This window comes from Lynx rufus, unplaced genomic scaffold (genome assembly GCF_022079265.1).
Source record: "Lynx rufus isolate CCGP_SWC_20201006 ecotype Redwood Valley unplaced genomic scaffold, mLynRuf1.p SCAF_2, whole genome shotgun sequence".
NCBI classification, from domain to species: domain Eukaryota; kingdom Metazoa; phylum Chordata; class Mammalia; order Carnivora; family Felidae; genus Lynx; species Lynx rufus.
This window is the reverse complement of record NW_025814834.1, coordinates 194,676,685-194,703,857: the sequence shown is the minus strand read 5'-3', so window position 1 is coordinate 194,703,857 and position 27,173 is coordinate 194,676,685. Positions and strand designations below refer to the sequence as shown.

Sequence of the window (27,173 nt, the reverse complement as noted above, 5' to 3'; positions counted from 1 at the left end):
CACAGAGCCCAATGTGGGGCTTGAACTCAACAAGTCTTGATATCATGACCTGAGCTGAAGTCGGATGCTTAACCAACTGAGCCACCCAGGCACCCGGATGAGATTCTTTTTTAAAAGCTGAAAACTTAAGCTATTCCATTTAATTCCAGGTTTGTTTGTTTTTAGTTTATTTACTTATTTTGAAGGAGAGACAGTGGAGGGGCAGAGAGAGAATCCCAAGCATGCTCTGTGCTCTTAGCACAGAGCCTTATGCAGGGCTTGATCTCATGACCCTGAGATCATTACCTATGCTGAAATCAAGAGTTGCAAGCTTAACTGGCTGAGCCACCAAGGGGCCCCTAATTCCAGTTGTAAGATATACCTGAAGTAAGGATGAGGGATGTCTTCCTAAGTTTGTGTAGATTTTCAAGCTTTTTGACAGTAGGAAACTGTTCCAAGTCATCATTTTATTGAAAAAACAGTCACAGAGAGGTAAAAATACTTGGCCCATGTAAGGGTTTCTGGGTTTATTAGCATTAATTTGGTTTTGATAAATTTCCCTCATTTAAGGTGCTTGTGCACTTGCTTGGTGCCAGGTAATTATTTTTTTTCCAGCCTTTCATTGCTCACCAGTGTCAGTGAAAAAGATCAGTTCTGCCCTCCCCTGGGGGCCTTGATATTTTGTGGGGAGAGAGAAGGAAGAAAGCAGTTTATAGCTCAACAGAAGACTAGAGCAAGTCTCTTGTATATTAGCTGACTGGTGCTTGGGCTTAGAAGGAGGGAAGTTAAGACTTTTTCTCAGGTAGGATGGGCTCCCTGCTGGATACACCCACAGAATCTGTAACAGATCATCTGGTGGCTTTTGGAGATGAGTTTTGTTCCAACAGGTCAGGGCAGCCCAAAGCATCCAAAGTAAATAGTAATAACTTTTAGAAAGGAATTCCCTATTTCCCTCAAGTGTGAAGTGACAGCAAAAAGTCACTTTTTTCTTTATTTGCTATTCAGCTTGGTATGGATTTTTTCTTTTTAACGTTTATTTATTTTTGAGACAGAGAGAGACAGAGCATGAATGGGGGAGGGTCAGAGAGAGAGGGAGACACAGAATCCGAAACAGGCTCCAGGCTCTGAGCGGTCAGCACAGAGCCCGACGCGGGGCTTGAACTCACGGACTGCGAGATCATGACCTGAGCTGAAGTCGGCCGCTTAACCGACTGAGCCACCCAGGCGCCCCATGGATTTTTTTCTTTAAAAGAATTTTTTTTTTTTTTTTTTTTTGTATTCTCAAGTTTGTTAACATACAGTGCAATCTTGGGTGTGGATTTTCTAAGAGACAAATACCTTGGAGTTCTCATTTGCCATCCAAAGAAACACTAGGGATAGGAAAGAAAGAACAGAGATTGAGTTTTTGAGCACTTGGAATTGAACTCTTGTGGATAAAAGCTGGCCTAGTATTTCTAGTATGTGTAGTTTTATGCTAGGCTGGCCATTCCTTAATTGCTCTACTTTTAAATTACTTCATAGCTCACCCTCAGAGAAACTTCTTAATGCTCACTTAGACATATTGTCCGTGTGTCTATGGATAACTGACATGTTAGTTTTTTATGTAGTGAAAACAGTACACACAGTTGGGCCTTTTGTTTCTGCAGTTAACCCTGACATAAGAACCGGGGGCCAGATACAGTTTCTCCAAGGGTGTGGGCTTTGCTGGCTGGCTTTTATCCCTCCAGTTTCTGGGTACAGACTGCATGATTTCTGTGAAGGTTGCCAAGCTGGTTCCTCCTACTGTTAGGACAGTTGGGAATTTGTTTTGTAAACAGGTCCATTGTTAGCATAAATATATATGCTTTCATTAATAAAAGTTATTTTTAGGGAAGTTGATAATAAGGCTGACATAAGAAGGCACATCGGGAAAAAAAAATGACAAAGTTGTATTTTCCTAAATACCAAACAGTTGTGGTGAAGTCACCATTTTTACAGTGGATTTTGGACTCTGTAGAATTAGAAACCTTGGGTTGGGTTTTTTTGGGGGGTTGCTAATCAAACATACAGTTTGTTAATATGTATTTTCTACTTTCTCATCGTGATCTTCTCAGCTGTTACGAAGTATTCACACTTCTAAAAACAAGTTGATGAAACAGCACACAATGGGAACGGTATTTTGGACTACTCATGTCCTGGAATTAGGAGATAGTTTAGGGTTGCACTTTGGAATTTGCTTTAGATGTGTTCGAATTTAAATCAGAGTGATTGTTATTTGCTGATAAATGATTCTTCTTTTAGACTTATTTGTAGAGCACACAAGGAGAAGCATGTAGAGGTGAGCGATTTGGGTCTCTTCATTGCATATCTGGGTTTTGATTTTTTTTTTTTAAGATTTTATTTTATTTTATTTTTTTCAACGTTTATTTATTTTTGGGACAGAGAGAGACAGAGTATGAGCGGGGGAGGGGCAGAGAGAGAGGGAGACACAGAATCGGAAACAGGCTCCAGGCTCTGAGCCATCAGCCCAGAGCCCGACGCGGGGCTCGAACTCACGGACCGCGAGATCGTGACCTGGCTGAAGTCGGACGCTTAACCGACTGCGCCACCCAGGCGCCCCTAAGATTTTATTTTTAAGTGGTCTCTGCACTTAACGTGGGGCTCAAATTTACAACCCCAAGATCAAGAGTCACATGCTGTACTGACTGAACCAGCCAGGCATCCCAGGTTTGTTTTTTTTATTGAGGTATAATTGATATACTAATTTCAAGTGTACAACAGGGGTGCCTGGGTGGCTCGGTCGGTTAAGCGTCCGACTTCAGCTCAGATCATGATCTCACGGTTCGTGGGTTCGAGCCCCGCGTCGGGCTCTGTGCTGACCGCTCAGAGCCTGGAGCCTGTTTCAGATTCTGTGTCTCCCTCTCTCTCTGCCCCTCCTCTGTTCATGCTCTGTCTCTCTCTGTCTCAAAAATAAATAAACGTTTTAAAAAGAAAATTAAAAAAAAAAAGTTTAATTTCAAGTGTACAACATAATGATTTGATATTTATATTTGTAATTTTTTTTAATATAAGGAGTCTCTCGTTTTTCGTTCTTTTGTTTTTTGTTTTCTGTTTTTATTTCAAGGGAAAAGATATAGGAAAATAGCTGCAGAGACTGGCTACATTCACCCAAATTTGTTAGCGTTTTGACCATAAGTAGAGCCTACCTGCAGAGAGTTGATGGTTTTTGAAGCTGGGTGGTGGGCACACTTGCGTTCCTTACACTGTTCTATTTTTGAGTATGAATCAACACTTCCATAATAAAAACATTTTAAAGAAATAGACCTCAGTTGACTGTAAAGCAAGCCTTTCCTAACCCTCTCTAAAGTCCTAAAAGAATAAAACAATTCCAGTGTGATAAGACTTTCTCAAATGGACTTCGAGTAATTACAGTGCAGCTTTATTTATTTAGGGTCATGGAAGTTACTATTTTAGATTTTTTAAAATATCTCAGAAGAAGGTAGATAGGTGTTTGATTCCACATTAAAGATGAAAGAATCAACCCATTAACTCCAGAATGTCAACAACTTTTATGTTTAGAATAATGGGGTGAAGTCATCTGTAAAATGACCAGCTAAGAGAATTATATGTAAAGTAAGAAGCTGTCATTCTGTGTCCCTCATTTTGTGTCTCTCCCTTTTCCTGCCCCCTTCCTCTTAAATCTTCCTTCCTGCTCTGCAGAGGTAACAGCTGTAAACAGTTTGCTGCATGTGCTTAAGTAGGTACATCTTATATGTACATCTGCACCCACATATTACACATTTTTAAAGAAGTTCTACCAAATTCCATAGAATTCAGTATTTAAAGTTTAAGAATTTCAGCACTAAACTTCAGAATATATTAAAGTTTTTTTTTTAATGTTTGTTTATTTTTGAGAGAGACAGTGCAAGTGTGGGATGGGCAGAGAGAGAGGGAGATGGAATCTGAAGCAGGCTCCAGGCTCTGAGCTGTCAGCACAGGGCCCGACGCAGAGCTCCAACCCACAAACTGTGAGATTATGACCTGAGCCAAGTCAGATTCTTAACTGACTGAGCCACCCAGGCGCCCCCAGAATAATTTTGATTTTATAACCTAGGCAAGGTCAAGTCTTTTATTATTTCTTTAGGTTGTTTAAGCAATAAAATTGCCATTCTCCCCAAAGGCCCTTTCCCACCTTTAGGAAGGTACTTAATGCATGTGTGATTATTCTTCTCTATAAGTTTTAGAATCTCAGAATTGAAATTAGTATTGTATTTATTAGCTTACTTCATAATTTAAGAGAGCCAGTTAATAGAGTTGATTATTAAATCTGTAAATATAATACTAATTTCAGTTCTGAATGGAAATCAGATCAGAGACCCCCTTCATTGTCATTCTCCCCAAAGGCCCCTCCCCCACCTGAGTTCAGTTTCTTCAGGGATGTGGGTGGGGTGTGAAGCCTTAGCAAAGTGTTACCCTAGAGATACCCCCAGCTGCTCTTGATTCTGTTTCTGTCTCTCACTCAGGAGAGGGATAATCTCCAGAGAAAAGCATAAAATAGTAAACATGTGTAATGTTTCACCTGAGCCCTGCTTTCCCAGCCAGAAGTATCCAGAGGCATACAAAGCACAAGTCAGACCATTGCTTTGTTCACAACTTTTTATGAATGGTGAATTTCTTTCTTGGTAGTTTTCCGTCTATCTTTTGTTTATCTTAGTCATTTTGTGTCTTGTTGACCAAGAATTTCTACTTCTTGCACTAGTGACTATTAAAAGCATGCCTTTTTTTTTTTTTAATTTATTTATTGTATTGAGAAAGAGAGCAAGCACACGCATGAGCGGTGGAGGGGGAGAGAATCCCAAGCAGGCTCCGTGCTGTCAGAGCAGAGCCCATTGTGGGATGGGACATGATCCCAGGAACCTTGAGATTATGACCTGAGCTGAGATCAAGAGTCAGATGCTTAACTGAATGAGCCACCCAGGCGCCCCCAAAGCATGACTGTCTTGATTGGACTTGGTGGCATTGAAGTTTTACTCTGACCTGGCACTAATAAATAGAGTTTGAGTATCTCCCTAACACGGAGGTCAGTTTGGCTTTCTGTACCTTGGAGTAAGATGTAGAAGGGACAAGAAAGAGTGATCTCAACTTCCCATTGAGCAGGAGTGGTTAGCCTATGGTATATACTTAATTCTATTCCTGGATTGTATTATTTATATTTGATAAACTGCTACTTTGGTGGAGAGCTTGGAGAATGAAGAGGAAGTTTGAAATGTGAAGTGTCCAGTCTTGTGGCTAATGACTTTGCAAAGTGCTGAAGATACAACTGGAGAGCAAATCAGACATGATCTCTGACCAGCTCATTTTGTAGCCTCCTGGTTTTGGTATCCCAGGTTGTAAAACTAATTTGGTTAGCAACCTTACGGTCCTCAAATGTGTAGTGCCATCTGATCCGGAAAAGTGTGCTGTCTTCTGGCAGAGCAGAGACTCAGTCTTGGGGTGATTGCAAAGGACAGCCAGTCCAGGCCCATGTGGATTCAGTCCTCAGGAACTTTCTTCATCCTTTTCGGGTTATGTTAGAGATCCATAAACAGTGGAAACTAATTTTCCCTTCCCAAGTGAGGGCCATTTTTTAATCCTAGGTGTATTCATGTTTCTTGTTATCAGTCTCTTGTCACATGAAGCTCTTTGTTCTCTACACCTGGCTGTATCTCTCTGATTTAGGCTCTGTAAAATGACTGATGGCAGAAACATTCCTGCTGTCTTTGGCAAGAGACAACTTTTTGTGCTGGAAGTTCTGAGACTTGTTTCAAGTAGAGCCTATTTCCATTTTTTTGGAATGTTAGAGCTGGAGATAGGGGTGGGGGGAGAGAGCTGTTTTGTGCTTTAAACATTTCAGCTTTGCTGGTATAAGAATTAAGTTCTTTCAGAGATCATTATGCTTCAGAGATTTAAAAAGTTTTTTTCAAGTTTATTTTGAGAGAGTGAGCAAGAGTGAGTGGAGGAGGGGCACAGAGAGAGGGAGTGTGAGAGGATCCAAGCAGGCTGTGCACTATCAGTGCTGAGCCCAATGCTGGGCTTGAACTCAGGAACCTCAAGATCATGACCTGAGCCAAAACCAAGAGTGGGACACCTAAACGACTGAGCCACTCAGGCTCCCCCAGAGATTCTTACTTTAACTTGATCAGATTCACAGGAGACTGATGGGTACAATATGCAAATGGAGTAGCTAAACCTTTAAGGTAATGGTGAGTCACCATATTAAAAACTTCATGTTGGGGCACTGTCAGTGTAGAGGCTGCTTGGGATATTCTCCTTGCCCGCCACCCCCGCCCACCCTTTCTGCTTCCGTGCTCTTTCTCTCTCAAACTTTAAAAAAGAAAAAAAAAATTCATGTTTGAATTTTGGACCTATTTAGCTTTGGAACTTTGAGGGTGAGATACCTAACCCCTTAAGTCCTTTTTTTTTCTTGTCTGTGAAACAGGACAGAGCATAGTATTTAGTGAGGTTTGTGTGTATAAAATGAGCTAATGCTGAAGGTTTGTAGCTCCTTGTCTGGCATATCTTGGTAAATATTAGCAGTTGTTATTGAGGTTCTCAATTACAAAAAAACAATTTTTTTTTTTTAACGCAGGGCTTGAATTCATGCCCCTGATGTCAAGACCTGAGCTGAGATCAAGAATCAAACACTCAACAGACTGAGCCACCCAGGCACCCCCTAGCAGTTGTTATTGATAAATCAAAGTGCCAGGAATCCGTTTCCATTAGATACATATCTAGCAAGAAAGCCAGTTCGCAGGACAGTCTTTTATGATAGGCAGGTCCATTCAGAGGCCAAAACTGATTTAGAAGGATGTTTGATGAATGTATTCTTGGTATAGATTCTAGATGTGTCTCCACCCCTGCAAGCTAGCTCTGCGCCCAACGCAGGACTTGAACTCATTCTAGATCTAGAGCAGGAGGAAGTAGATATTCTTTATTTTACCCCCAAGTAAACTCTGTGCCCACTGTGGAGCTTGAACTCACAACGGTGACTGAGATCAAGAGTTGTATGCTCTAATGACTTGAGTCAGCCAGGTGCCCCAGAAGCTAGATGTTCTTAAGAAGTAAGCCCATCAAATCATCATAGCTGAATTGCCCTACTTGAGGAAATGATGTATCCTAACTCTTCAGGATAGTCCCAATTTAAAATCCTTTTCCCCATTGTCATCATAAGTATGTATCCTATAAACTTTACATTGCTGGGGACAAACAACCCCCACCCTAGCCTGTCTTAGCCAGAAACAAAGCAGAAACTTCCATTGGGTTATTTGCTAATTTTCAGGTTTGAACTCTATGGTCCTGTACTTTTAGGTTTCTTTAGATGTTATGGGTCATTAAATTCTAGCTTTCTCTTTCTCTGAACTTCAAGAAGATGCAAATTCTTAATGCTTGTTTCCTCCTTTCAGTATTTATTCGTGACTAAAACTTGTGTGTTTTATAAAGTTAGATCTTAGATGTTATGCATTTCAATATTTCAGTGTATCATGGTATTTACGTTTTAAATTAGAGACTTACCTAAAAGAACTCTAAGCCTTATGCTAAGATTCTTGCGTTTCTTTTTGGAGGGTTAGTTTTGGGGAAGATTTCCATAGGTGACCATTCTTATCCATTGTTTTGACCATTAGTTGCCTCTTAGAGGGTGATATTTATTGATCCTTCCTGAAATTCTCTTGGTTTAGAGCTTACTTGGGTCCTGTAACCCAAATTAAACATTAAAATAAATGTTCCTTTGTAACACTGCTGCTTTCTTGAATTAACACTTGGCTTTTCTGTCATGGTTCCTTGGAGTAAGCATTAGTAATGAAAGTTTCATGATGTTAATACATCTGAGTAATTTAGGAAGATAAGACAAAGGCACCTCTATATGCTTCATTGCTGCAAGGAAGCTGCTGGTGCTAGAAGAGGCTGGTGTTTATCAGGAGAATACCTAGGATTTTGGTCTTAAATTGGTTGTAATGTGTATATTGAAATGAGAGTTAGTACCATGCGAAATGTTGTGAATATGTTCAAGGTATGTGAGATCTCTTGAAGAAATCGAATGTCCTGTGAGATAGTAAATGTGATATGGGAATGAGAAAAGAAAAAAAAAAGAATATAGTCTGCCCAGCAAAGCCCTCTACAAGACATTAGATTAGAGCAGTGGAGCCATTCAGAATAGTTTAGGTGCAGCTATCCAGAGGTCAGACTGTTCGTCATAGGCATTTGTCCCTTGCCCAGCTCCCGTTTCCCTCTCTTTCCATGGGTTTAGAAAGCTTTAAAGGACTTAGGTTTGAATTGATTTCACATATTAGGGAGGATTTGGGTCTGCCTCATGTTACCATTCTGTTTTTAGGTTATTGTATGTTTGCCTTTAATTTTTATTTGCTTGACTAATAAAATCCTTTCTTTACACTTTTTTTTTTTTTTAATGTTTTTATTTTTTGAGAGGCAGAGACAGAGTATGAGTAGGGGGAGGAGCAGAAAGAGGGAGACACAGAATCCGAAGCAGCCTCCAGGCTCTGAGCTGTCAGCACAGAGCCCGACTTGGGGCCTGAACTCACAAACGCAAGATCATGACCTAAGCTGAAGTTGGATGCTCAACCTGCTGAGCCACCCAGGCGCCCCTAAATGCTCTTTCTTTAAAAATAAAGTCTGAGGGGCGCCTGGGTGGCTTGGTCGGGTTAAGCGTCCGACTTCGGCTCAGGTCATGATCTCACGGTCCGTGAGTTCGAGCCCTGCATCGGGCTCTGTGCTGACAGCTCAGAGCCTGGAGCCTGCTTCAGATTCTGTGTCTCCCTCTCTCTCTGCCCCTCCCCTGTTCATGCTCTGTCTCTCTCTGTCTCAAAAAAATAAATAAACGTAAAAAAAAATAATTAAAAATAAAGTCTGAGAAGACCTTTTAAAATATGAACCGAATTATTTATGGAGTGAAGGATAGTTGTTTGGTTTATGTGTAGCTTGGTTGTTTGGCATGCAAAGGTTGGAACCCCATGTGGCCTATTGAGGTTCTATCTGGCACTACTTAGTTTTAGGAACCCAATCTCCTGCCTCCTTTCAGTAGGCTACCTGCAGGGTTCCAGCCATGGGGTAAATACTCCCATAATGTTTATTCTGGTGAATTCAGCAGATGCCTACAACTTGGCCAAGGTAATGCTGGCATAATCACTTAGGGACACTGAGAAGAAACTTAATCTGAGGTGAGAAGGGAAAAGGAATAATTTAATTCATCCTTTGAGAGTTTTTGATTTAGAGAAGTTTTGGCTTTGTCTGCCAATGTTACTTCTTCTTTGAGTTGAATAATAAGATATGTTTTTAATGATATAAAAGTCATATAATTATATATCTTAATGCCTTCATTTTAAGTACAATGCATCTGTTCTCCCAAGGCCTGTTTATCTGCTTGGTAATTAGAGGAGGGAGTGGTTTGGGTGGGGAAGGCTTGGGAGACTGTGCTCTCAAGTGGCTCTGCGGGAACAGTTTGAAAGTGAACCCTTGCTCCAAGTGACTGAATTGTATCTGAAATAATTTCAAAAAGGCTGTTTGAAATTCTTCTCTTGGGTTTTAAAGAAAAGGTAGGAAAAAAGAGAACGGTAGTCGGATAAACACACAAGATGGAGGAGGAAGACATCTTGCAGCTGCAGAAGGGTGTGTGAGAGAAGACATTGGGACGTGCTCCAAATCTACATGTGCTTGGTATGGCTTTCCAGAAAGAGACATTTTCAGATGCATTAATAGTATCTAAAGAGTTCTGTAGTAGGCCACATTTGGAGAATTCCTTTAAGTTCTGAGTTTCCAATGAAGGAAGACAAACTGGTACCACATCATCTAAAGACTATTGGAAAGTTGAGGATATTTGGGTCTTACCAGGCCCTTAACTATAGGAGTTTAGGAGCCAGGTCCTATGCTTCCGCATCCTTAACATGCCAGGCACATAGTGGATAGTAAGTATTGATCGCTACTTGTTCCGTCGGTGGATTCTTCTATAATGCTGGTGGAGGAACAGCACTCCCTTACCTTCATTGTGAGAAGAAGTTTTTACCCAGATTGTGTTTGAGGGGGTATGTTTTTGCCTGAGGCACATTTCATAGCCATGAGCTGCCATATTAAGCCATAGTTCTTCTGTAAGGACTAGACTCTTCTATAGTATTTGAAATGAAACAAGCCTCTCCAGGAAGAGTGGGGTTTGTTGAAGAAGCAAAACTTCCCTTTGGGGAAATTTTAGTTTGAACAGAAATCAAATGCTAGGAATTTGTAACATGTAAAAAGGCGCCAGATTGATTTCCAAGGTGATGTTTGTCCCATTTCCCGATATATTTGTAGAACATGAACAAGGAAGAAATGGTAGAAACAGGAAAAGGTGTGTGTAATCACGTAAAGTCTGAAAGTCTTCAAAATAGAATTGAGAGTTGTTTTGAATGAACTTTGCTGATCAGATCAAATGGCTTTACTTACGTTTGTCCCTACCTTATACTAAAAAGGATTTATTTATATATGTATTTATGGATATCCAGAGAAAAAACTTCATGTCTTTTGGACACTTCCTTTCCCTTTTGCTTCCTGTAATTTGCTGTTTGTTATTCTTCAGGTGACCACTTAAATACCAGCTTTTCACCATCTTATCTTCATCATCTTATCTAAATAAAATAAGTCAGTACTACTCTGCATAAGCTTACTAACATTATGTGGTCTTTGTCTTTTAGTAACTACCAGAATTTGTAATTACATCTTTGCTTGCTTCCTTATTTGCTGTCTTTTAGCACCTCTAGACTTTGGGATCCATGAAGGCCAGAATCAATTCTGCTTTAATTTTAATTTAACTGTTTATCCTCTATTTAGCATCCTCTCAAATGAGTTAAGTGATTCATTGGTTTATCTCCAGCTGTGGTTTCATTTTATCCAGAGTCACTCCACTTATTTCTCAGAGTATAATGATGTTTTTAAAATCAGTTTCAATTCACGTTTAAAAAGTTCCAGGAGTAGGAGTAAGGGTGGTATCACAGTATTGTGACTCTTAAGCATACTTGTCAATTCTAGTAAGTTTATATTTAGAAGTGTTAGGTTTGGCTTTATCTGCATTTAGATGACAAGTTTTTCTTCCTCTTAATGAAAATAAGCTTTGTAATTTTCTAATTTCTGGGGGTGAAATGAGTATTTCAACACTAGCTTGCTGATCCTTTTTTTTCTTTTTTCTTTTTTTTATTGTCCACCTGTTGTGGACAATACCAGTGATCTAAAAGGATTTTTCATTCTGACATCAGCTAAAATTGAAGATTGGGCAGAGATATCACGAGGCAGAAATAGCCCTAAATTTGTGACAGAAAAAAATCCATTCAGCAAGACTATACCTAAAATTTGCTGAAGGCCAACCAGAAAAACAAAATGCATTTTCCGTATTCAGTTCCTTTAAATTGCTCAGTTACACCTCCACCTCTTCATGCCTGAATAGCTACTTAGTCCTCTACCCTGGCTTTGTACAGTGACACTTCTGCCAAAAATCGGCTTCAAATGGAAATCTCTTTGACCTTGCTGGAGCACACAACAGTTCAGTCCCTTTGGCAAGGCCTAGACTCTAGGTCTTTGGTTCCCTCATTTAGCAATATCTTACTATCGTTTGTGTCTCTGGCTTCCTAGTGGTTTTCCGTCCTCCAAATCAGGTCTCTTTCCTATGGGTATAGTTATTTCCCCTATGATCTAGTGCGATAGCAGCTCCCTGGACTTGCTTGCCTTTCTACAAACTCTTAAAATTTGTATCTAAAACTGGGGTGTAATAATTAGAGACTGGGGCGAACTTGAACTTGAATTCACGTATTATGAGATCACGACCTGAACCGGAATCAAGAGTCCATCCCTTAACAGACTGAGCCACCTGAGGAGATGGCTTTTGAGCTGAGATATGAATAACAAAATCTGAGAGGTAGGGGAGGGTGAAATGTTTATTGATTATCATTTTCCCTTTACAAACCAGGGTCAGCATCATAAAAGAATCTACAGCAAAACTGTGAAGCAGTGAGGTGTGATAGAATAAGCCCTAGAATTTTGGCCCGGTTTGGCTATTAACCAGCTTTGTGGTTTTTGGCCGATCCCTTGTTCTTCCTGATACACACATGCTATAGCCCTTCAACTTTTTGCTCCTTGGAAGTCGCCACAGTTGTAGTCCTAGGGTATAAAGGAGAATAAGTGAGACGGCTTGATAGAGTGCGAGTGTGCCTTGCTGACCAAACTCAGCGGGCTTGGCGCATTTCTGAGGCTCTCCATTCATTCATTCATTCCTGCCGGGGAGGAAAAACAAGGAAAAAGACAGTTTTGTTTTTTCATGGGCAAATGACCCCCCAAAAAGGTTGCCCCTTGATGCTAAAGAAGAGCTAAAAGAAAGTGACAGTTCTTCACTTTATAAATTACCTCAGGACTGTGTTTTATGGATTATATTTATATTTTAGGATTAATATCCTCTATTTTACAGGCTGTAGTACCATGGTATTAGAGTATTTGAGAATACTCTTGCATTTTTTTTTAATTCAAGTATAATATACAATGTTACATTAGTTTCAGGTATACAATATAGTGATCTAACAGTTCTGTACATTACTCAGTGCTCTTCCTGTCACCTATTTTACCCGTTCCCCCTCTCTCCAGCCTTCACTTGGGTAATCATCAGTTCTCTATGCTTAAGAGTCTGTTTTTTTGTTTATGTCTTTTTTCCTCTTTCTCTTTTTTTAAATTAAATTAAATTTGTTTTTCAAAGTTTATTTTTGAGACAGCACGCACAAGCAGGGGGAGGGACAGAGAAATGGGGAGACCGAGGATCCAAAGCAGGCTCTGCGCTGACAGCAGAGGGCTCGAAAACAAGAACCGTGAGATCATCATGACTGAGCTAAAATCAGACTCTTAACCAACTGAGCCACCCAGGCACCCCTATTTGTTTAGTTTCTTAAATTCCACATAGGAGTGAAATCATATGGTAGTTGTCTTTCTCTGACTTCATGTAGCATTATACCCACTAGATCCATCCATGTTGTTGCAGATGGCAAGAATTCACTCATTTTTATGGCTGAGTAATATTCCATTCCACCACAACTTCTTTATATTTTCACCTGTTGATGGACACTTGAGCTGCTTCAGTATTTTGGCTATTATAAATAATGCTGCAATAAATATAGGGATGCATCTGTCTCTTCGAATTAGTGTTTTCATATTCTTTGGGTAAATACCCAGTAATAGAATTACTGGATCATAAGGTAGTTCTGTTTCTAAGTTTTAACTATTTTCCACAGTGGCCACACCAGTTTGCATCTCCACCAGTAGCTCACAGGGGTTCCTTTTTCTCCACGTCCTCACCAACATTTGTTGTTTCTTGTGTTTTTGATTTTAGCCATTCTGATAGGCATGAAGTGATACCTCATTGTGGTTTTGATTTGCATTTCCCTGATGATGAGTAATGTCAAGCATCTTTTTATGTGTCTCTTGGCTGTTTATGTATGTCCTCTTTGAAGAGAAATGTCTGTGTCTTCTGCCCATTTTTTAATTGGATTATTTGTTGTTTTTGGTATTGAGTTGTATATATATTTTGGGTACTAACCCCTTATCGTATATATCATTTGCGTGTATCTTCTCCTGTTCAGTAGGTTGTCTTTTTGTTTTACTGATTGTTTCCCCCACTGTGCAGAAGCTTTATTTAAAACACATTTATTTTTATTTTTAATTTAGAGAGAGACAGTGTGGAGCAGGGGAGAGGGGAAGAGGGAGAGAGAGGCTCCAAGCCCAGCACAGAGCCCGACATGGGGCTTGATCCTGCAAGCCTGAGATGACCTGAGCCAAAATTAAGAGTTAGACACTCAACCGACTGAGCCACCCAGGCACCCCATTGTGCAGAAGCTTTTTATTTTGACGTAGTTCCAATAGTTTATTTTTACTTTTGTTTCCCCTGCCTCATGAGGCCTATATAGGAAAATGTTGCTATAGCCAACGTCAGAGAAATTACTGCCTGTGCTCTTTTCTAGGATTTTTATGGTTTCAAGTCTCACATTTATTAGGTCCTTTATCCATTTTCAGTTTGTTTTTGTGTATGGTATAAGAAAGTCATTCAATTTCATTCGTTTGCATGTAGCTGTTCAGTTTTCCCAACACCATTTTGTGTTGTTCTTGCACACTTTTTAAGCCTCTTTCTTGGAATGAAATATTAAGGATTTGCCCCGTGGCTTTAAGGCCTAGGGAGTAGAGAAATGGTCAGATGTTGCCATACACTCAGTAACAAGACATCATTGCATAGAGTTTCTTTTCTTAGAATTGGGAAACCCAGGGGGTTCCTGGGTGGCTGTTGGTTAAGGGTCTGACTTCGGCTCAGGTCATGATCTCACAGCTCATGAATTCAAGCCCTTCATCGGGCTCTGCTGTACTGACAGCTCAGAATCTGGGCCTGCTTCACATTCTGTGTCTCTTGTTGTCTGCCACTCCCTCTCCCTCTTTCCCTCAAAAATGAACATTAAAAATTAAAAAAAAAGAATTGGGAAACCTGTCCCAGGTCTTCTCAATACTTTTAACAGCTGACTTAGTCTGAAAAACTTGTCTGCTTATTGAAAAAAAAGATTATGTGTACCAAATCATTGGTAGCTCCTCTCACTTTGTTAAGTGGTTTATTGTGTTTCCAAGTCAGAGCTACAGGTCAGATTTTCCATTTGCTGCTGTGGCTTGGTTTGTTTGGGATTGTGCTGCTTAGAAATCCTTCCCTAAAAAAAAATAAAAAATAAAAAAACTTTTTAAAGTAAGCTCCATGTCCAGCATGGGGCCCAGTCTCACAACCCTGAGATCAAGAGTTGCATGCTCCATCAACTGAGCCAGCCAGGCACCCCTCCCCCCCAAATTTTATTTATTTTTTAAGTAGGCTTCATGCCCAGGGCAGAGCCCAACATGGGGCTTGAACTCGTGACCCCGAGAGTGAAGACCTGAACTGAAATCAAGAGTCAGTTGCTTAACCGACTGTGCCATCCACCTGGCCCTAAAAAAATCTTTTTAAATGAAGTGTGAATACCGTAGAAATTCCTCTTGATAAATGGGCAGTGTTTTTAATCAGTCATTTCATTTGTTTAAAAAAAACAATTGTTTCTAAGTGTCCAGAGAAGTTCAAGTTTGCAAAGGTATTCCCTCATTTGTTTGCATCTGTTTTCTACTTTAGGTGTAATTGAAAAGTGACCCTCTCTTCAGAGATGTCAAAAACAAACAAATCCAAGTCTGGATCTCGCTCTTCTCGCTCAAGATCTGCATCCAGATCTCGTTCTCGTTCATTTTCGAAGTCTCGGTCCAGAAGTCGATCTGTTTCTCGTTCAAGGAAGCGCAGGCTGAGGTAAGGGGATGTGATTGTATATCGGGATAACCATTGTATCGGTCAGTGAGGGTCTCTGAAGATGTTTTGCTAGACTCTGTGAGTGTCAAATGGAGTGGGGGGTTGGCTTCAAGTAGAGGGTTGGGCTGTCAGATATTACAGGTTTGTTCAAACGCTGCAAATCCAAATCACCTTTGATTGCCATACTGTTTGCCTAATTCCTTTTCTCCTCTGCCAGCATGTACTGTTTCTCATCTACTTTGGAAGAAAGAGCATTTTGTTTTATTTGAGCTGCTTGCTTCAAATCTCTACACGTGATTGATTTCTTCCTGAGGTATTTTTGCAGGCTTTGGACAAAAGGTTGTATGCATCATCACCAAAGAAAAGATAGCTAAGGGGATTAATACTATGAGCAACTTTGCGAGGCAAGAAGCCTCATTAATTCAATAATGTAATTAAACCACAAAAACTTAACAGGAGTCATTTGTGTACATCTGATGTGCCAGTCACTAACAAGTTGTGTCTATTTAGTAAAACACAGCAAAACTATCTAAAAATCACTCTGGTAGATATCTCTGTGCCTAAGTGTACAAATAATTCTTTTGAATTTATTGCCAGTATTCTTTAATTCTGTCAGGTTTCACATCTTTCAGTGGGTCTCCCGGTTTCAGTTATGTCTTAGAAAAACCTCCATCTCGTTTCCTCTTTTCATGTATTGTGAGTTGGGTTTTTCATTCTTTACAACTTGTAATTTTTTCTTGTGAACAGACAAGAACTTTTTTGTAGATACAAGTTTCTATCCATGAATATTGATGTATTTAAATACCAAAGGGGGATATTTGCACAGCTTCGTTCTTGTTATCAGAATCGCACCAGGCAAGGAAGTAGTTTCTCAGCTTCACCACTTGGACCCCCTCCCCCTGCCCTGTACTCCTTATTTCACATAAGTTTCTAGAATTCTTTTGTTAAATGAATTGATTACAAAATTTAAAATAAACCTCAGGAAAAGTAGTTATTAAGTTGTGTTCTTTACTTCTGTAGTCCTGTGAAACACTTCTAAAATGTCTTAAGGAATTGGGGGGATTCTTTTTTTCCTCCCAACATCTTAAATGGAATCTGTGAGAGGCCTGCCTGAAAAAATTAATTTCAGACCAGAGGGTGAATAAAAAGTTGGTGTGCATAAATATTAATGATTCTTTTAAAAAAATATTTTTTTTTTAGTGCTTATTTATTTTTGAGAGAGAGAGAGTGCGCTAGTGGGGTAGGGGCAGAGAGAGAGGGAGACAGAGAATCTGATGCAGGCTCCAGGCTCTGAGCTGTCAGTACAGAGCCAGATACGGGACTCGAACTCACAAACTGTGAGATCATGACCCAAGCTGAAGTTGGAGACTTAACCGACTGAGCCACCCAGGTACCGCTATTAATGATTCTGCTATAAGTTAGAATATACAGTCTCTTCCTCAAACAGAAGAAACACTAGATTTTTTTTTTTTTTTTTTTAAAGATAATATGACACTTTGTGATAATGAGTCCTAGTCTCTCACCCTCTCTTCTTCCATGTTTTTTGGGCATGCATTTTTAGGTCAAACTTTGTTCAAGCCCTAGGCTAGAGACTGTTGCTTAATTGTGTCAGAGTCAGTATAAATAAATTTCTACCTTTCACCAGCCCCGAAAAAAAGAAGAGGGAAACCCACCGAAATATATTTATATCTACCTTAGGAAGTTGCTGTCAAGGCATGGGACTGAGCAGAGACTCTTAGTAACCTACTCCTGCTTTGCCCCCAGAGTCTTTTGATTAGTGCCATTTCAACTTCACTTTAGCTCAGTTTGTTCTGAAGAGAGTAACACTTTAAAACTTAATCTAGTAGGGGCGCCTGGGTGGCGCAGTCGGTTAAGCGTCCGACTTCAGCCAGGTCACGATCTCGCAGTCCGTGAGTTCGAGCCCCGCGTCAGGCTCTGCGCTGACAGCTCAGAGCCTGGAGCCTGTTTCGGATTCTGTGTCTCCCTCTCTCTCTGCCCCTCCCCCGTTCATGCTCTGTCTCTCTCTGTCCCAAAAATAAATAAATGTTGAAAAAAAAAAAATTTTTTTAAAACTTAATCTAGTAGATGGAAATTAAGTAATTGCCTCAAAAACAAGGGCTCTACAACCAAAACTGAATGACAAAATTGAACGCACACAAACCAGATTGAAAAATGCTAACCGGCTCTGAAGTATTTTGTGGTAGCTGGGATTCCGGGCAGATCTGTCTGGACAGATCTCTTCGTATTCTACAGATTATTTGGCATGGTCACTGACTTGGCAAATGAGGGAAAAATATCTCGGGCAGTATGTGCTGGGGTAGGGCTAGAGCCACTTTATGTGCTATCTTATACCGAGAAGATTGTTATTTTGGAGGAATTTCTCCACTGGAAAACATGTTTTTATACTCGATTCTAGTCTGACATCTCTGTTTTTTAGAAACAGATAAATTTGCCACTGGATGTTCACTTTTTATTTCTGGCTTATCTGTTCCATGATTTTTTTTCCTTTTTTTCCCCTCTCCTACAAGGAAAGTATACTATCCAGAGAGTTTGAGAAACCATGCCTTTAAATTAACTTAACTGCTGAGTTCTACAGAATTGGAGAAAATTGATTGTTTCCTTGTATTTCACAGACTGTATCCTTTTAAGTGACTTCTTGTAAATAACTTCATTTGCAATCTGCAGAGACTCATGTTCTTGCATCTGTGCAATGACTGCGGGGTTTGGATGCGGTATGCCACAGGGCCCGCACTAGTAGTTGGTGACAGAAGCAGCAGTAGCCTCTGAGGATGGGACATGAATTAAACCCTCCTTAGTGCTGGTGGTGCATCACCTCCCTCAAGTATAGCCATTTAATCGGGTCATACACACTTTCATAGCCTGCATCCGCCTCTTCCTTCTTTTCTTATATTGTTACTGTTTTCGAATGAAAAGTATGGAAGGTAAGTTTTTTTTCATTGTACTTAAATAGTAACTGTTAACAACCAGCCATAAGATACGTTTTTGCCAGTCACAATTGTTCTTGGGTGAATAAAGAACACCGTGGGAAGACCAATCCCACTCTTATCTTCTATATATTAATATAAATTTCTTTTCAAAAACACCATTTGTTTAGTTAAGATATGTCATATTTGCTAAATGGAGTTATTTATAAAACAAGCAAATAAAATCTGTTTTTGGTTAGGCCAAATATGAAAAATTCTGTTGATTAACTGAAGGTTTTTATTCTACTGTATGTAAAGAAAGTATTTTTGCGAAGACTTTTTTCTAGTAATTTTAGATACTTTTATGTTAATGATGTATATCATAACTGACAAGGCACATTCGGTGTCCAAGAACCCCAGCAGATTTTTATACCAACAGATAACTTTGGCTTTTGGATCGAAACAGCTCCCTGTCATTGACAAACTTAGCATTCATAAACATGTAATTTTTACAAAATCAGGTTACTGTTAAATCCCTGTGGTTCTGGAAATGCCCTTTTGCCCAATTAGAGTCCCAGATTGTTGGATGAAGAACACAACACTTGGCTTTAGGTTCACTTGAAAGACGTGTGGGTGGTGGTGCAGGAAGATGGGTTGGTTTTGTCATTTTCTTTACTGAACCTCCTGTGTACTTGGGTGTTTATGGTCAGATGGTGCCCTCTTGTGGCACCTAGGTAGGATCGTGTGATTCAACAACAGAAAGTCATCCACCTAAGAAATGAAACCATTTCCAGGTCCCCAGTAAATATTTTTTTTTAAGTTTATTTTTGAGAGAGACAGTTGAGTGGGGAGAGGGGCAGAGAGAGAGGGAGACACAGAATCTGAAACAGGCTCCAGGCTCTGAGCTGTCAGCACAGAACCCGATGTGGGGCTTGAACCCACAAACCATGAGATCACAATCTGAGCTGAAGTTGGGCTCTTAAACCGACTGAGCCACCCAGGTGCCCCCAGGTCCCCAGTAAGAAAAACAGTATTTTTGTATCTTTTGCTGACCTGATTTCAGTGAATTGTTTTAAGCTCTGAGCAGTAGCATCTCCAAGTTCCTGTTTAAGTGTTCTTTGGTTGGGACTGTGTGTTTACAACCCAAGGTTTTAGTGGAATCTAAGGAAGTAGTCCTGCATAGACAGAGAGGGCTGAATGGGATGAGGAATAGAGTGTTATACCATGATAGGGGGTGAGGACCTACATTTAGTCTGGACCTTTGTCTGCAGATTCAAGCTTGCATTCTTCCTGGCTTCCAATGGTTTAGGGACCTGTAGAATCCCATGTGAAATTCTCAGCAACGTGTATACTATATTAAAATGATTTTGTTTAGTGTACTACATTAAGAACATTATTCTTTTAAGCATTGTAGAAACACATTTCTATTTAAAAAGGGCTACAATATTAATGAAGCAATCTCAATGTGTAATTGTTAAAACGATTCATATCTGTGTATTTGGACTTCATATGGGTCAGCAGTGGGATCAGATATTTAAATTGTGCCCTTTCTTTGAAAATAAAATACTTAAGAACAGGATCTCAAACCGTTAGCTCTTTGTTGGCAGGGATGTCTTAAATAAAAGGCTTGTGTCAAAAATTCAAATGTTTCCCTCCTCCCCCTTTTCAGTTCTAGGTCTCGTTCCAGATCATATTCTCCAGCTCATAACAGAGAGAGAAATCATCCAAGAGTATATCAGAACCGGGATTTCCGAGGTCACAACAGAGGCTATAGAAGGCCCTATTATTTCCGTGGGCGCAACAGAGGCTTTTATCCGTGGGGCCAGTATAACCGAGGAGGCTATGGAAACTACCGCTCGAATTGGCAGAATTACCGGCAAGCATACAGTCCTCGTCGGGGCCGTTCCCGATCCCGGTCCCCAAAGAGAAGGTCCCCTTCACCGAGGTCCAGGAGCCATTCTAGAAACTCCGATAAGTCTTCCTCTGACAGGTCGAGGCGCTCCTCATCGTCTCGTTCTTCCTCCAACCACAGCCGAGTTGAATCTTCTAAGCGCAAGTCTGCAAAGGAGAAAAAGTCCTCTTCCAAGGATAGCCGGCCGTCTCAGGCTGCTGGGGATAACCAAGGAGATGAGGCCAAGGAGCAGACGTTCTCTGGAGGCACCTCTCAAGACACAAAAGCATCTGACAGCTCGAAACCGTGGCCAGATGCCACCACATACACTGCTGGTTCTGCGTCACGGGCCTCTGCAGTTTCTGAGTTGAGTCCCCGGGAGCGAAGCCCTGCTCTCAAAAGCCCGCTCCAGTCTGTGGTGGTGAGGCGGCGCTCACCCCGTCCTAGCCCTGTGCCAAAACCTAGCCCTCCACTTTCCAGCACGTCCCAGATGGGCTCAACTCTGCAGAGTGGTGCTGGGTACCAGGCCGGGACACACCAAGGTCCATTCGATCATGGCTCTGGGTCCTTGAGTCCATCCAAAAAGAGCCCTGTGGGTAAGAGTCCACCGGCCACTGGCTCCACGTATGGCTCGTCTCAAAAGGAGGAGGCTGCTGCTCCAGGAGGAGCAGCCTATACAAAGAGGCAAGTGTCTCGTTTCCTCTCCTGGTTGTGTTTTTATCTCGCCAGCTGGCAGTTTAATTGTAATGTGATCTAGGTTAGAGCTCTGATTAATGGTAATAAGGTAATCCCCGTTTCCTAAACTTTGCAGTAGCAACCTTGAAAAGCATCACCCAAGGAAACCTTTAGCTTAACTCTAGCTTTCCTGCCTCCCTGAATTTGTATTGTAGCATAAAGTTTCTTTAGACTGCTCTGCAATGATGTTTTCACATTTAAAATTTGCCTTGGATTCTACCAACGTAAGCCAGAGAACAGAGTTTTGTGGGTCACCTATCAAAAAATTATGGTCTTTGCCAAAATGAGCGGGCCATTGGAGATGTTAGACCCTGTAGGACCCACCATCTACTGTGATCAGTCTGCATCAGCCCATGATGATGAAGAGCTACACCTTGTACCCTCACACCCTCCAGTTGAGGAGACTGGGCAAAATGGGAAAGCCTGAGGCTTAGTCCAGGAAGCCCTTGTTTTAAAATCACAAGGTGGGTGTGTGTCCCAGTAGAAGCTAACCAGGTTGCGTGTGTTAGGAGAGGACGTGACTGTGCTTCTGCTGTGGGGGACATGGTGAGTTGGAACCTGAATCTTTGTGTGGTTGGATGGATTGGGATGGCAGAGACAGAACAGGGAAGTTGCATTGGGACCAGGTTGTCAAGAGGTACTTAACCGGGCAGGTGGTTCCCCCCTCCTTTTCTCTCTCTCTCTGTCTCATTAGCATATTCTTTGGTGCCCCTGCTGTCCTTTGATTCTTCTTTGCCATATTAACTCAACTATAACTTGATTAGACTTCCTTCGTTAATGGTACAAATGAGACGTTCAGCCTCTGTACTTTCCAGTCTTCAGTGAGTCTGCTTTAAAGTGTAAGTGTGGTTCCTTGCCAGGACTGGGAGTCTCATTAGGAGACTCAAGGATGAGCTCTGCTTTTCCATAAGAACGAGTAGGATGGTTTTTGCCCTCTTCCCCCAATTAACTTGTATTTTGTTTTTATTTGTGTTCGCAGTATATTTCATATTTAGATCTTCTAGGTGACTTGAAGCAAACATGAAGTCTCTTTTGAGACTTGTATTTCCAAATGTGAGTTGTATAAAAAGCAAAACAGTCCAAGGTTGAACATTCTATGTTAACTTTGCTGAAAGCAGATTTTAAGTGACTGAGTGAAGGTTGGATAAGACCTTAATTTTTTTTTTCCTAGACCACTTACAGGTAAGTAGGTTTTTGTTTTTTAGTATCCTAAAAAATTACCTTTGCTGTTTTCTTTTTGGTTGCTCTTGTAACATACAACTCCATGGGCCATGTATTTTTCTCTTAAATGGCATCCAAGTTCATAGATCTGTGAAGGGCCACTTTTTAGAAATTACTAGAAAGTAACCAAGTAGAAAGTCCTTTGGTAACACGAATCTACAAGACATGTTTGTTCAGAGAATTAAAAAAAAAAAAAAAAAAAGAATGGTGCTGTTTTAGATCAGGTTGCTTAAAGAAGCCTCTTTTGTGTCTCCCTTGTGTTTTATAACTAGGTACCTAGAAGAGCAGAAGACCGAGAACGGAAAAGATAAGGAACAGAAACAAACAAACACTGATAAAGAGAAAATGAAAGAAAAAGGGAGCTTCTCTGACACGGGCTTGGGTGATGCGAAAATGAAATCTGATCCATTTGCTCCCAAAACTGATGCTGAAAAGTCTTTTCGGGGTAGCCAGTCTCCCAAAAGGTATAAGCTTCGAGATGACTTTGAGAAGAAGATGGCTGACTTCCATAAGGAGGACATGGATGGTCAAGATAAAGACAAAGCAAAGGGAAGGAAGGAATCAGAGTTTGATGATGAACCCAAATTTATGTCGAAAGTTATAGCAGGTGCAAACAAAAACCAGGAGGAGGAGAAGTCCGGCAAATGGGAGGGCCTGGTGTATGCGCCTCCAGGAAAGGAAAAGCAGAGGAAAACCGAGGAGCTGGAGGAGGAATCTTTCTCAGAGAGATCCAAAAAGGAGGATCGGGGAGGGCCCAAGAGAACCGAAAGTGGGCACCGGGGGTTTGTGCCTGAAAAGAATTTCCGAGTGACCGCTTACAAAGCAGTCCAGGAGAAAAGCTCTTCACCTCCCCCGAGAAAGACCTCTGAGAGCCGAGAGAAGCTAGGAGCCAAAGGAGACTTTTCCTCAGGGAAGTCTTCCTTTTCTATTACTCGAGAGGCCCAGGTCAATGTCCGGATGGACTCTTTTGATGAGGACCTTGCCAGGTGAGGTGTGGTCCTTGAACCTCAGGGCTTTAGTGGTCTAAGGGGCATCTCCTTATCCCTCTCTCTAAGGATGTTCTGGAACCAGGACAGGCCCCTCCTGTATTTCCTGTGCTATCCAAGTTTCATAGCTGATACGTCAACCTGTGTTCAGTGGAGAAGTGTGTGTCATTAAGGAGTTATGTGTTGGGGGCAGTATCACAGGGGTGGTGAAGCATCTTTGCAGTCTTCAGTGACTGGCTTTCTGGGTGTTGGGTCCCCTCTTGACCTCTGTCCATTACCCTACCCCATATCCCCTGTCATCCCATTTTTTCCCCTTAAATGTGCTTAAGGTGATTTTGCCTGTGGAGCCATCCAGAATCCATTTTTCCATGCTGGTTACCAGAGTCAGTTATTACTACAGACCTCCATCACATAACATAGCAATTTTAAAGTTGGGGCTTGGGTGGAAGAAGGGTGTGTTGGCAGAACTTCAGGGAAGAACGGTAAGGCCCAGACTGTGTTTTATACCTGGTGTGAGAACCGCACAGCCAGTTGGAAGTCTGCCTGAGCAGCATTCCAGGCACCTCCCACGTCACTGTGTCACTTCACTGAGTGGCCCTGGCTGGGCAAGCTAGTTGATCTTTTAAATACTTTTCAATTTGTTGTGTGTGTTAAAACCAGCAGCGACTCCAAAAACAGAGTTACTGATGTTCAGTACTTTACCCTGACCATTTGTTCCTCTCAAAGACTCCCAGTGAAAAAAGGGAAGAGAGATTTTGGATGCCCTTTTCCCTAGTTATGGTCCATTGAAATTACTTTGAACTTGGGTAGGAAGCAAAAAGGAACTTTGTGGGTAAATTTAAAACTACTGAGGAAAAAAAAGCATTGTATTTTTAGGGTTTGAGTGTTTTGACTTCCTGTATATCTTGTTACACGGGGCCTCCCTATGTTTCTTTTTCAGACCCAGTGGCTTATTGGCTCAGGAACGCAAGCTCTGTCGGGATCTAGTCCATAGCAACAAAAAGGAACAGGAATTTCGTTCCATTTTCCAGCACATACAGTCAGCTCAATCTCAGCGGAGCCCCTCTGAACTGTTTGCCCAGCATATAGTGACCATTGTTCACCATGTTAAAGGTGAGTGCAGACCCCAGCCTGCTTGAGCCTCCCTTTCTGCGTGCTTAGCTTCCTCTGCTATAAGCAGAAGGATGAGTGGGTGACTAAGGGAACCTTTTGGGGCCCTTTATCTCATCAAAAGGGCCTTTGAAGCTAGGGACTGGCTTGAAGGAAATTCCTTCCGAGGAGGAGTTTCCATTTTGTAATTACAGACTTGAACATTTCGAAATTATAGTAACCTGTGCTCGTGAGAATAGGTAAAATACTTCATGTAAGGTTTAAAATGCTGGCAGAAGGAAGTATGAAAAGTGGCTTTTCCAGCACCTCTGTCTTTTCCTTTCTAGCAGATGAAAGCCTGTAGAGATCTCTCAGAGACTTTGTGGTGTGAATTTCTTCCCCACATTATTCTACCATTTCCTGGGCAGATTGAGGTGGGCAGGTTGGGAATGGCTGAGAGAAGTGATACAGAAGCTAGGTTGGGCCAGTTACAGGTTCTACCTGAAATCTAAACTCCAGTGGGAGTTGGTGCTGTGATTCACAGAGAAGTGAGCTCTCGGTTTCCTTGTATCCATGTCCTAAGACAAGGGACTTATATAGTGGAAACCCATTGGCCAACATTGGATCGTGTCTGAACCAGCCGTTTTTCCTTCCTCTTTTCAGCGTGTTTGTTACGTGTATTTGACGACTTGAGTCACATCTCTGGCTACAGGTTCATGCAGAAGAGTTGAATATTCTGCCTTTGGTAGCATAACGTGTTCTTTGAATTCCCACAGAGCATCACTTTGGGTCCTCAGGAATGACATTGCATGAGCGCTTTACTAAATACCTAAAGAGAGGAACTGAGCAGGAGGCGGCTAAAAACAAGAAAAGCCCAGAGATACACAGGTGAGGACTTCAGCCTTACACTGGAGGTGGCCATAAAAGATTGCTCATCAGATAATAAACTCCTCTTGTTTTTATCAACATTAGGTGCGTTAGCAGCAGGGTTTAGGGTAAACACTCTCCAGACTCTAGGGTAGCAGTGGGCGTTTGTTGTTTGAGTGGAAAGGACATGCCTTAATGACTATGGTTGCTCACTTTGGGCCTGAGGAAGACCGGCCTTTTGATATAGATGAATCCTTGTATTGTTGGGAGCTGACAAATAGTAACCTGTGACCACTGTGAACTTTCTATAGGCAGAGTAAATGCTCACTTTCTGTAAGCAACCCCTGTGTTCCATATATCTACTTCTTTTGGAAGAATTTGCAGTGGGTGGGAGAGCTTGCAGAATTGTGTCAAAGGGTTTAAAAGCCCAGCAGTTTTAGAGTATCACATTCAATTGTGGCTGTATATTCAGCAGTTACGGACTTTGTCTAGAAACAAACTTGGCCGTATCTTCAATTTCTTAATAGTCCGCTCTTGAGCCTGTTGCGGTAGGTAGGAGAATGCTGTTTCTACAACAGTCTTCGGGTTTTAGGGTCTTTGGGGTGTGTGTACGTGCCAGGCCGTTGTTTTCTCATCTAGACCGAATCTCATAGGTAAATAATGGGCTATTATATTCTTCTTCCCAAGATGAAAACTGCTCTTTGAGGTTAGCAGGGCATGGATAGTCTTGATGTGAATTTGAGATAAAAGGTGTGGGTGTAGGTGAGTCTTTCTTCCTGGCTGTAACAGTATTGGGAAGGAATGAGAAGTTTCTTCAGTTTGAGTTTGAGAGGTTGGTGCGTATGTTGTGTGTACGCGCCTGTGTGCTCACGGACACACCTATGGGAGAGTATAAACATATAAGCAAAGAATGTAAATAATGTATGTGTCTAAGTTAGGAAACATAATGAAAAAGAATGCCTATGATTCTGTTGCCCAGCTTATGAACTAAAATGTTACCACTACTGTATTCATACGGTGGGATATTAAACCTTTTTTCTGTTTTCAATTTTTAGGAGGATAGACATTTCTCCCAGTACATTCAGAAAACATGGTTTGGCTCATGACGAAATGAAAAGCCCACGGGAACCTGGCTACAAGGTGAACTGTTGCTTTGATCGTAATTCCAACAAAATGAGTGCGTTGGGCATGAACTTGACAGAAATGTGTTTGTTTAAATTACTCTCTACTTAAGTTTGTGTTTTTCTTTTAAGGATGGGCATAATTCTAAAAATGAACTACAAAGGGTTAATTTTTATTAAATGTATCAACAACCTTTGTGAAGTGGTTAGAATATGGTAAATGACCCCAAAGTCTATTGAGGTGAGCTTGAGAAAAAAAAGAGAGGAGTTTTGGAACAAGTGCCCATGATGAGAGAAGAAACTTTTTGTGATATTTTTCTGCTTGTAAGTATTATCAAATCAACTATATTACATGCACTATTTCCAACCATGATTTCAAAAAGACATGCATGTCAGAGGAGAGTGAAATATTCATATCTTAACATGGTAGACTGTTTTAAACAGCTAGTCCAGTTTTTTTTCCTAACATTGTACCATATTTATCATCTGTCGGTTACTGTTACTTTAAAAGCTAAACATTATTTTGATAGCCCAGCTACATTTGCAATGATGTGCACGCAAACATAGTTATTAAGAAGTTAAAGCTTGTATGCAGTCTTTTTACTGTGAAATAATAGGTTTGGGTTTTTTTTTAAGTCTTAGTGTTTATTGACCTTCATTCACATATGCAGTTAAAATTTAAAATTAAAGATTTCCATTGCTGCTGAAACCTTTTCTAAAGATATTAATCTTCAAGTCTTCTGGACAGAATTGTCCTGGTAGTTGAATGTGATGAGAAGCACTCTGGCACAGTGTCTTCTCTCCCACCCCCTTTTCTTTTTCTCCATTTGTCGCCTCCCCCACCCCCCGGTACTCCCCCAGCTCGGCACTAACCATGTGAAATGCAAGGCTTTGAAACAGCAGAAGAGAGCTGGTCCTCAAGGCCTCGCAGAGCTGACCCCATAGAGGTGCTGGGGGTGCACGGCCTCAGGGAGCAGCGTCTGCCTTTGTTTTGTTGTTTTGTTCTGTTTTTGTCTTTGGAGGGTGCAG

The 27,173-nt window shown here is 41.1% G+C and overlaps 1 protein-coding gene across 3 annotated transcripts in view; it reads left to right on the top strand.

The window, feature by feature from the left end:
* THRAP3 (thyroid hormone receptor associated protein 3) overlaps positions 1 to 27,173 on the top strand; it is a 74,126-nt gene that overhangs the window by 38,518 nt on the left and 8,435 nt on the right. For 2 of the 3 annotated variants that reach the window (XM_047082275.1, XM_047082273.1), the window contains exons 3-8: positions 15,143 to 15,310; positions 19,904 to 20,809; positions 22,354 to 23,067; positions 24,008 to 24,180; positions 24,933 to 25,044; positions 26,079 to 26,163. In XM_047082275.1, coding sequence (XP_046938231.1) covers positions 15,174 to 15,310; positions 19,904 to 20,809; positions 22,354 to 23,067; positions 24,008 to 24,180; positions 24,933 to 25,044; positions 26,079 to 26,163 — 2,127 coding nt within the window. In that variant the 5' untranslated portion in view covers positions 15,143 to 15,173. Of the gene's footprint in view, positions 1 to 15,138; positions 15,311 to 19,903; positions 20,810 to 22,353; positions 23,068 to 24,007; positions 24,181 to 24,932; positions 25,045 to 26,078; positions 26,164 to 27,173 lie in introns of all 3 variants that reach the window. The other variant, XM_047082274.1, reaches the window with a different exon arrangement.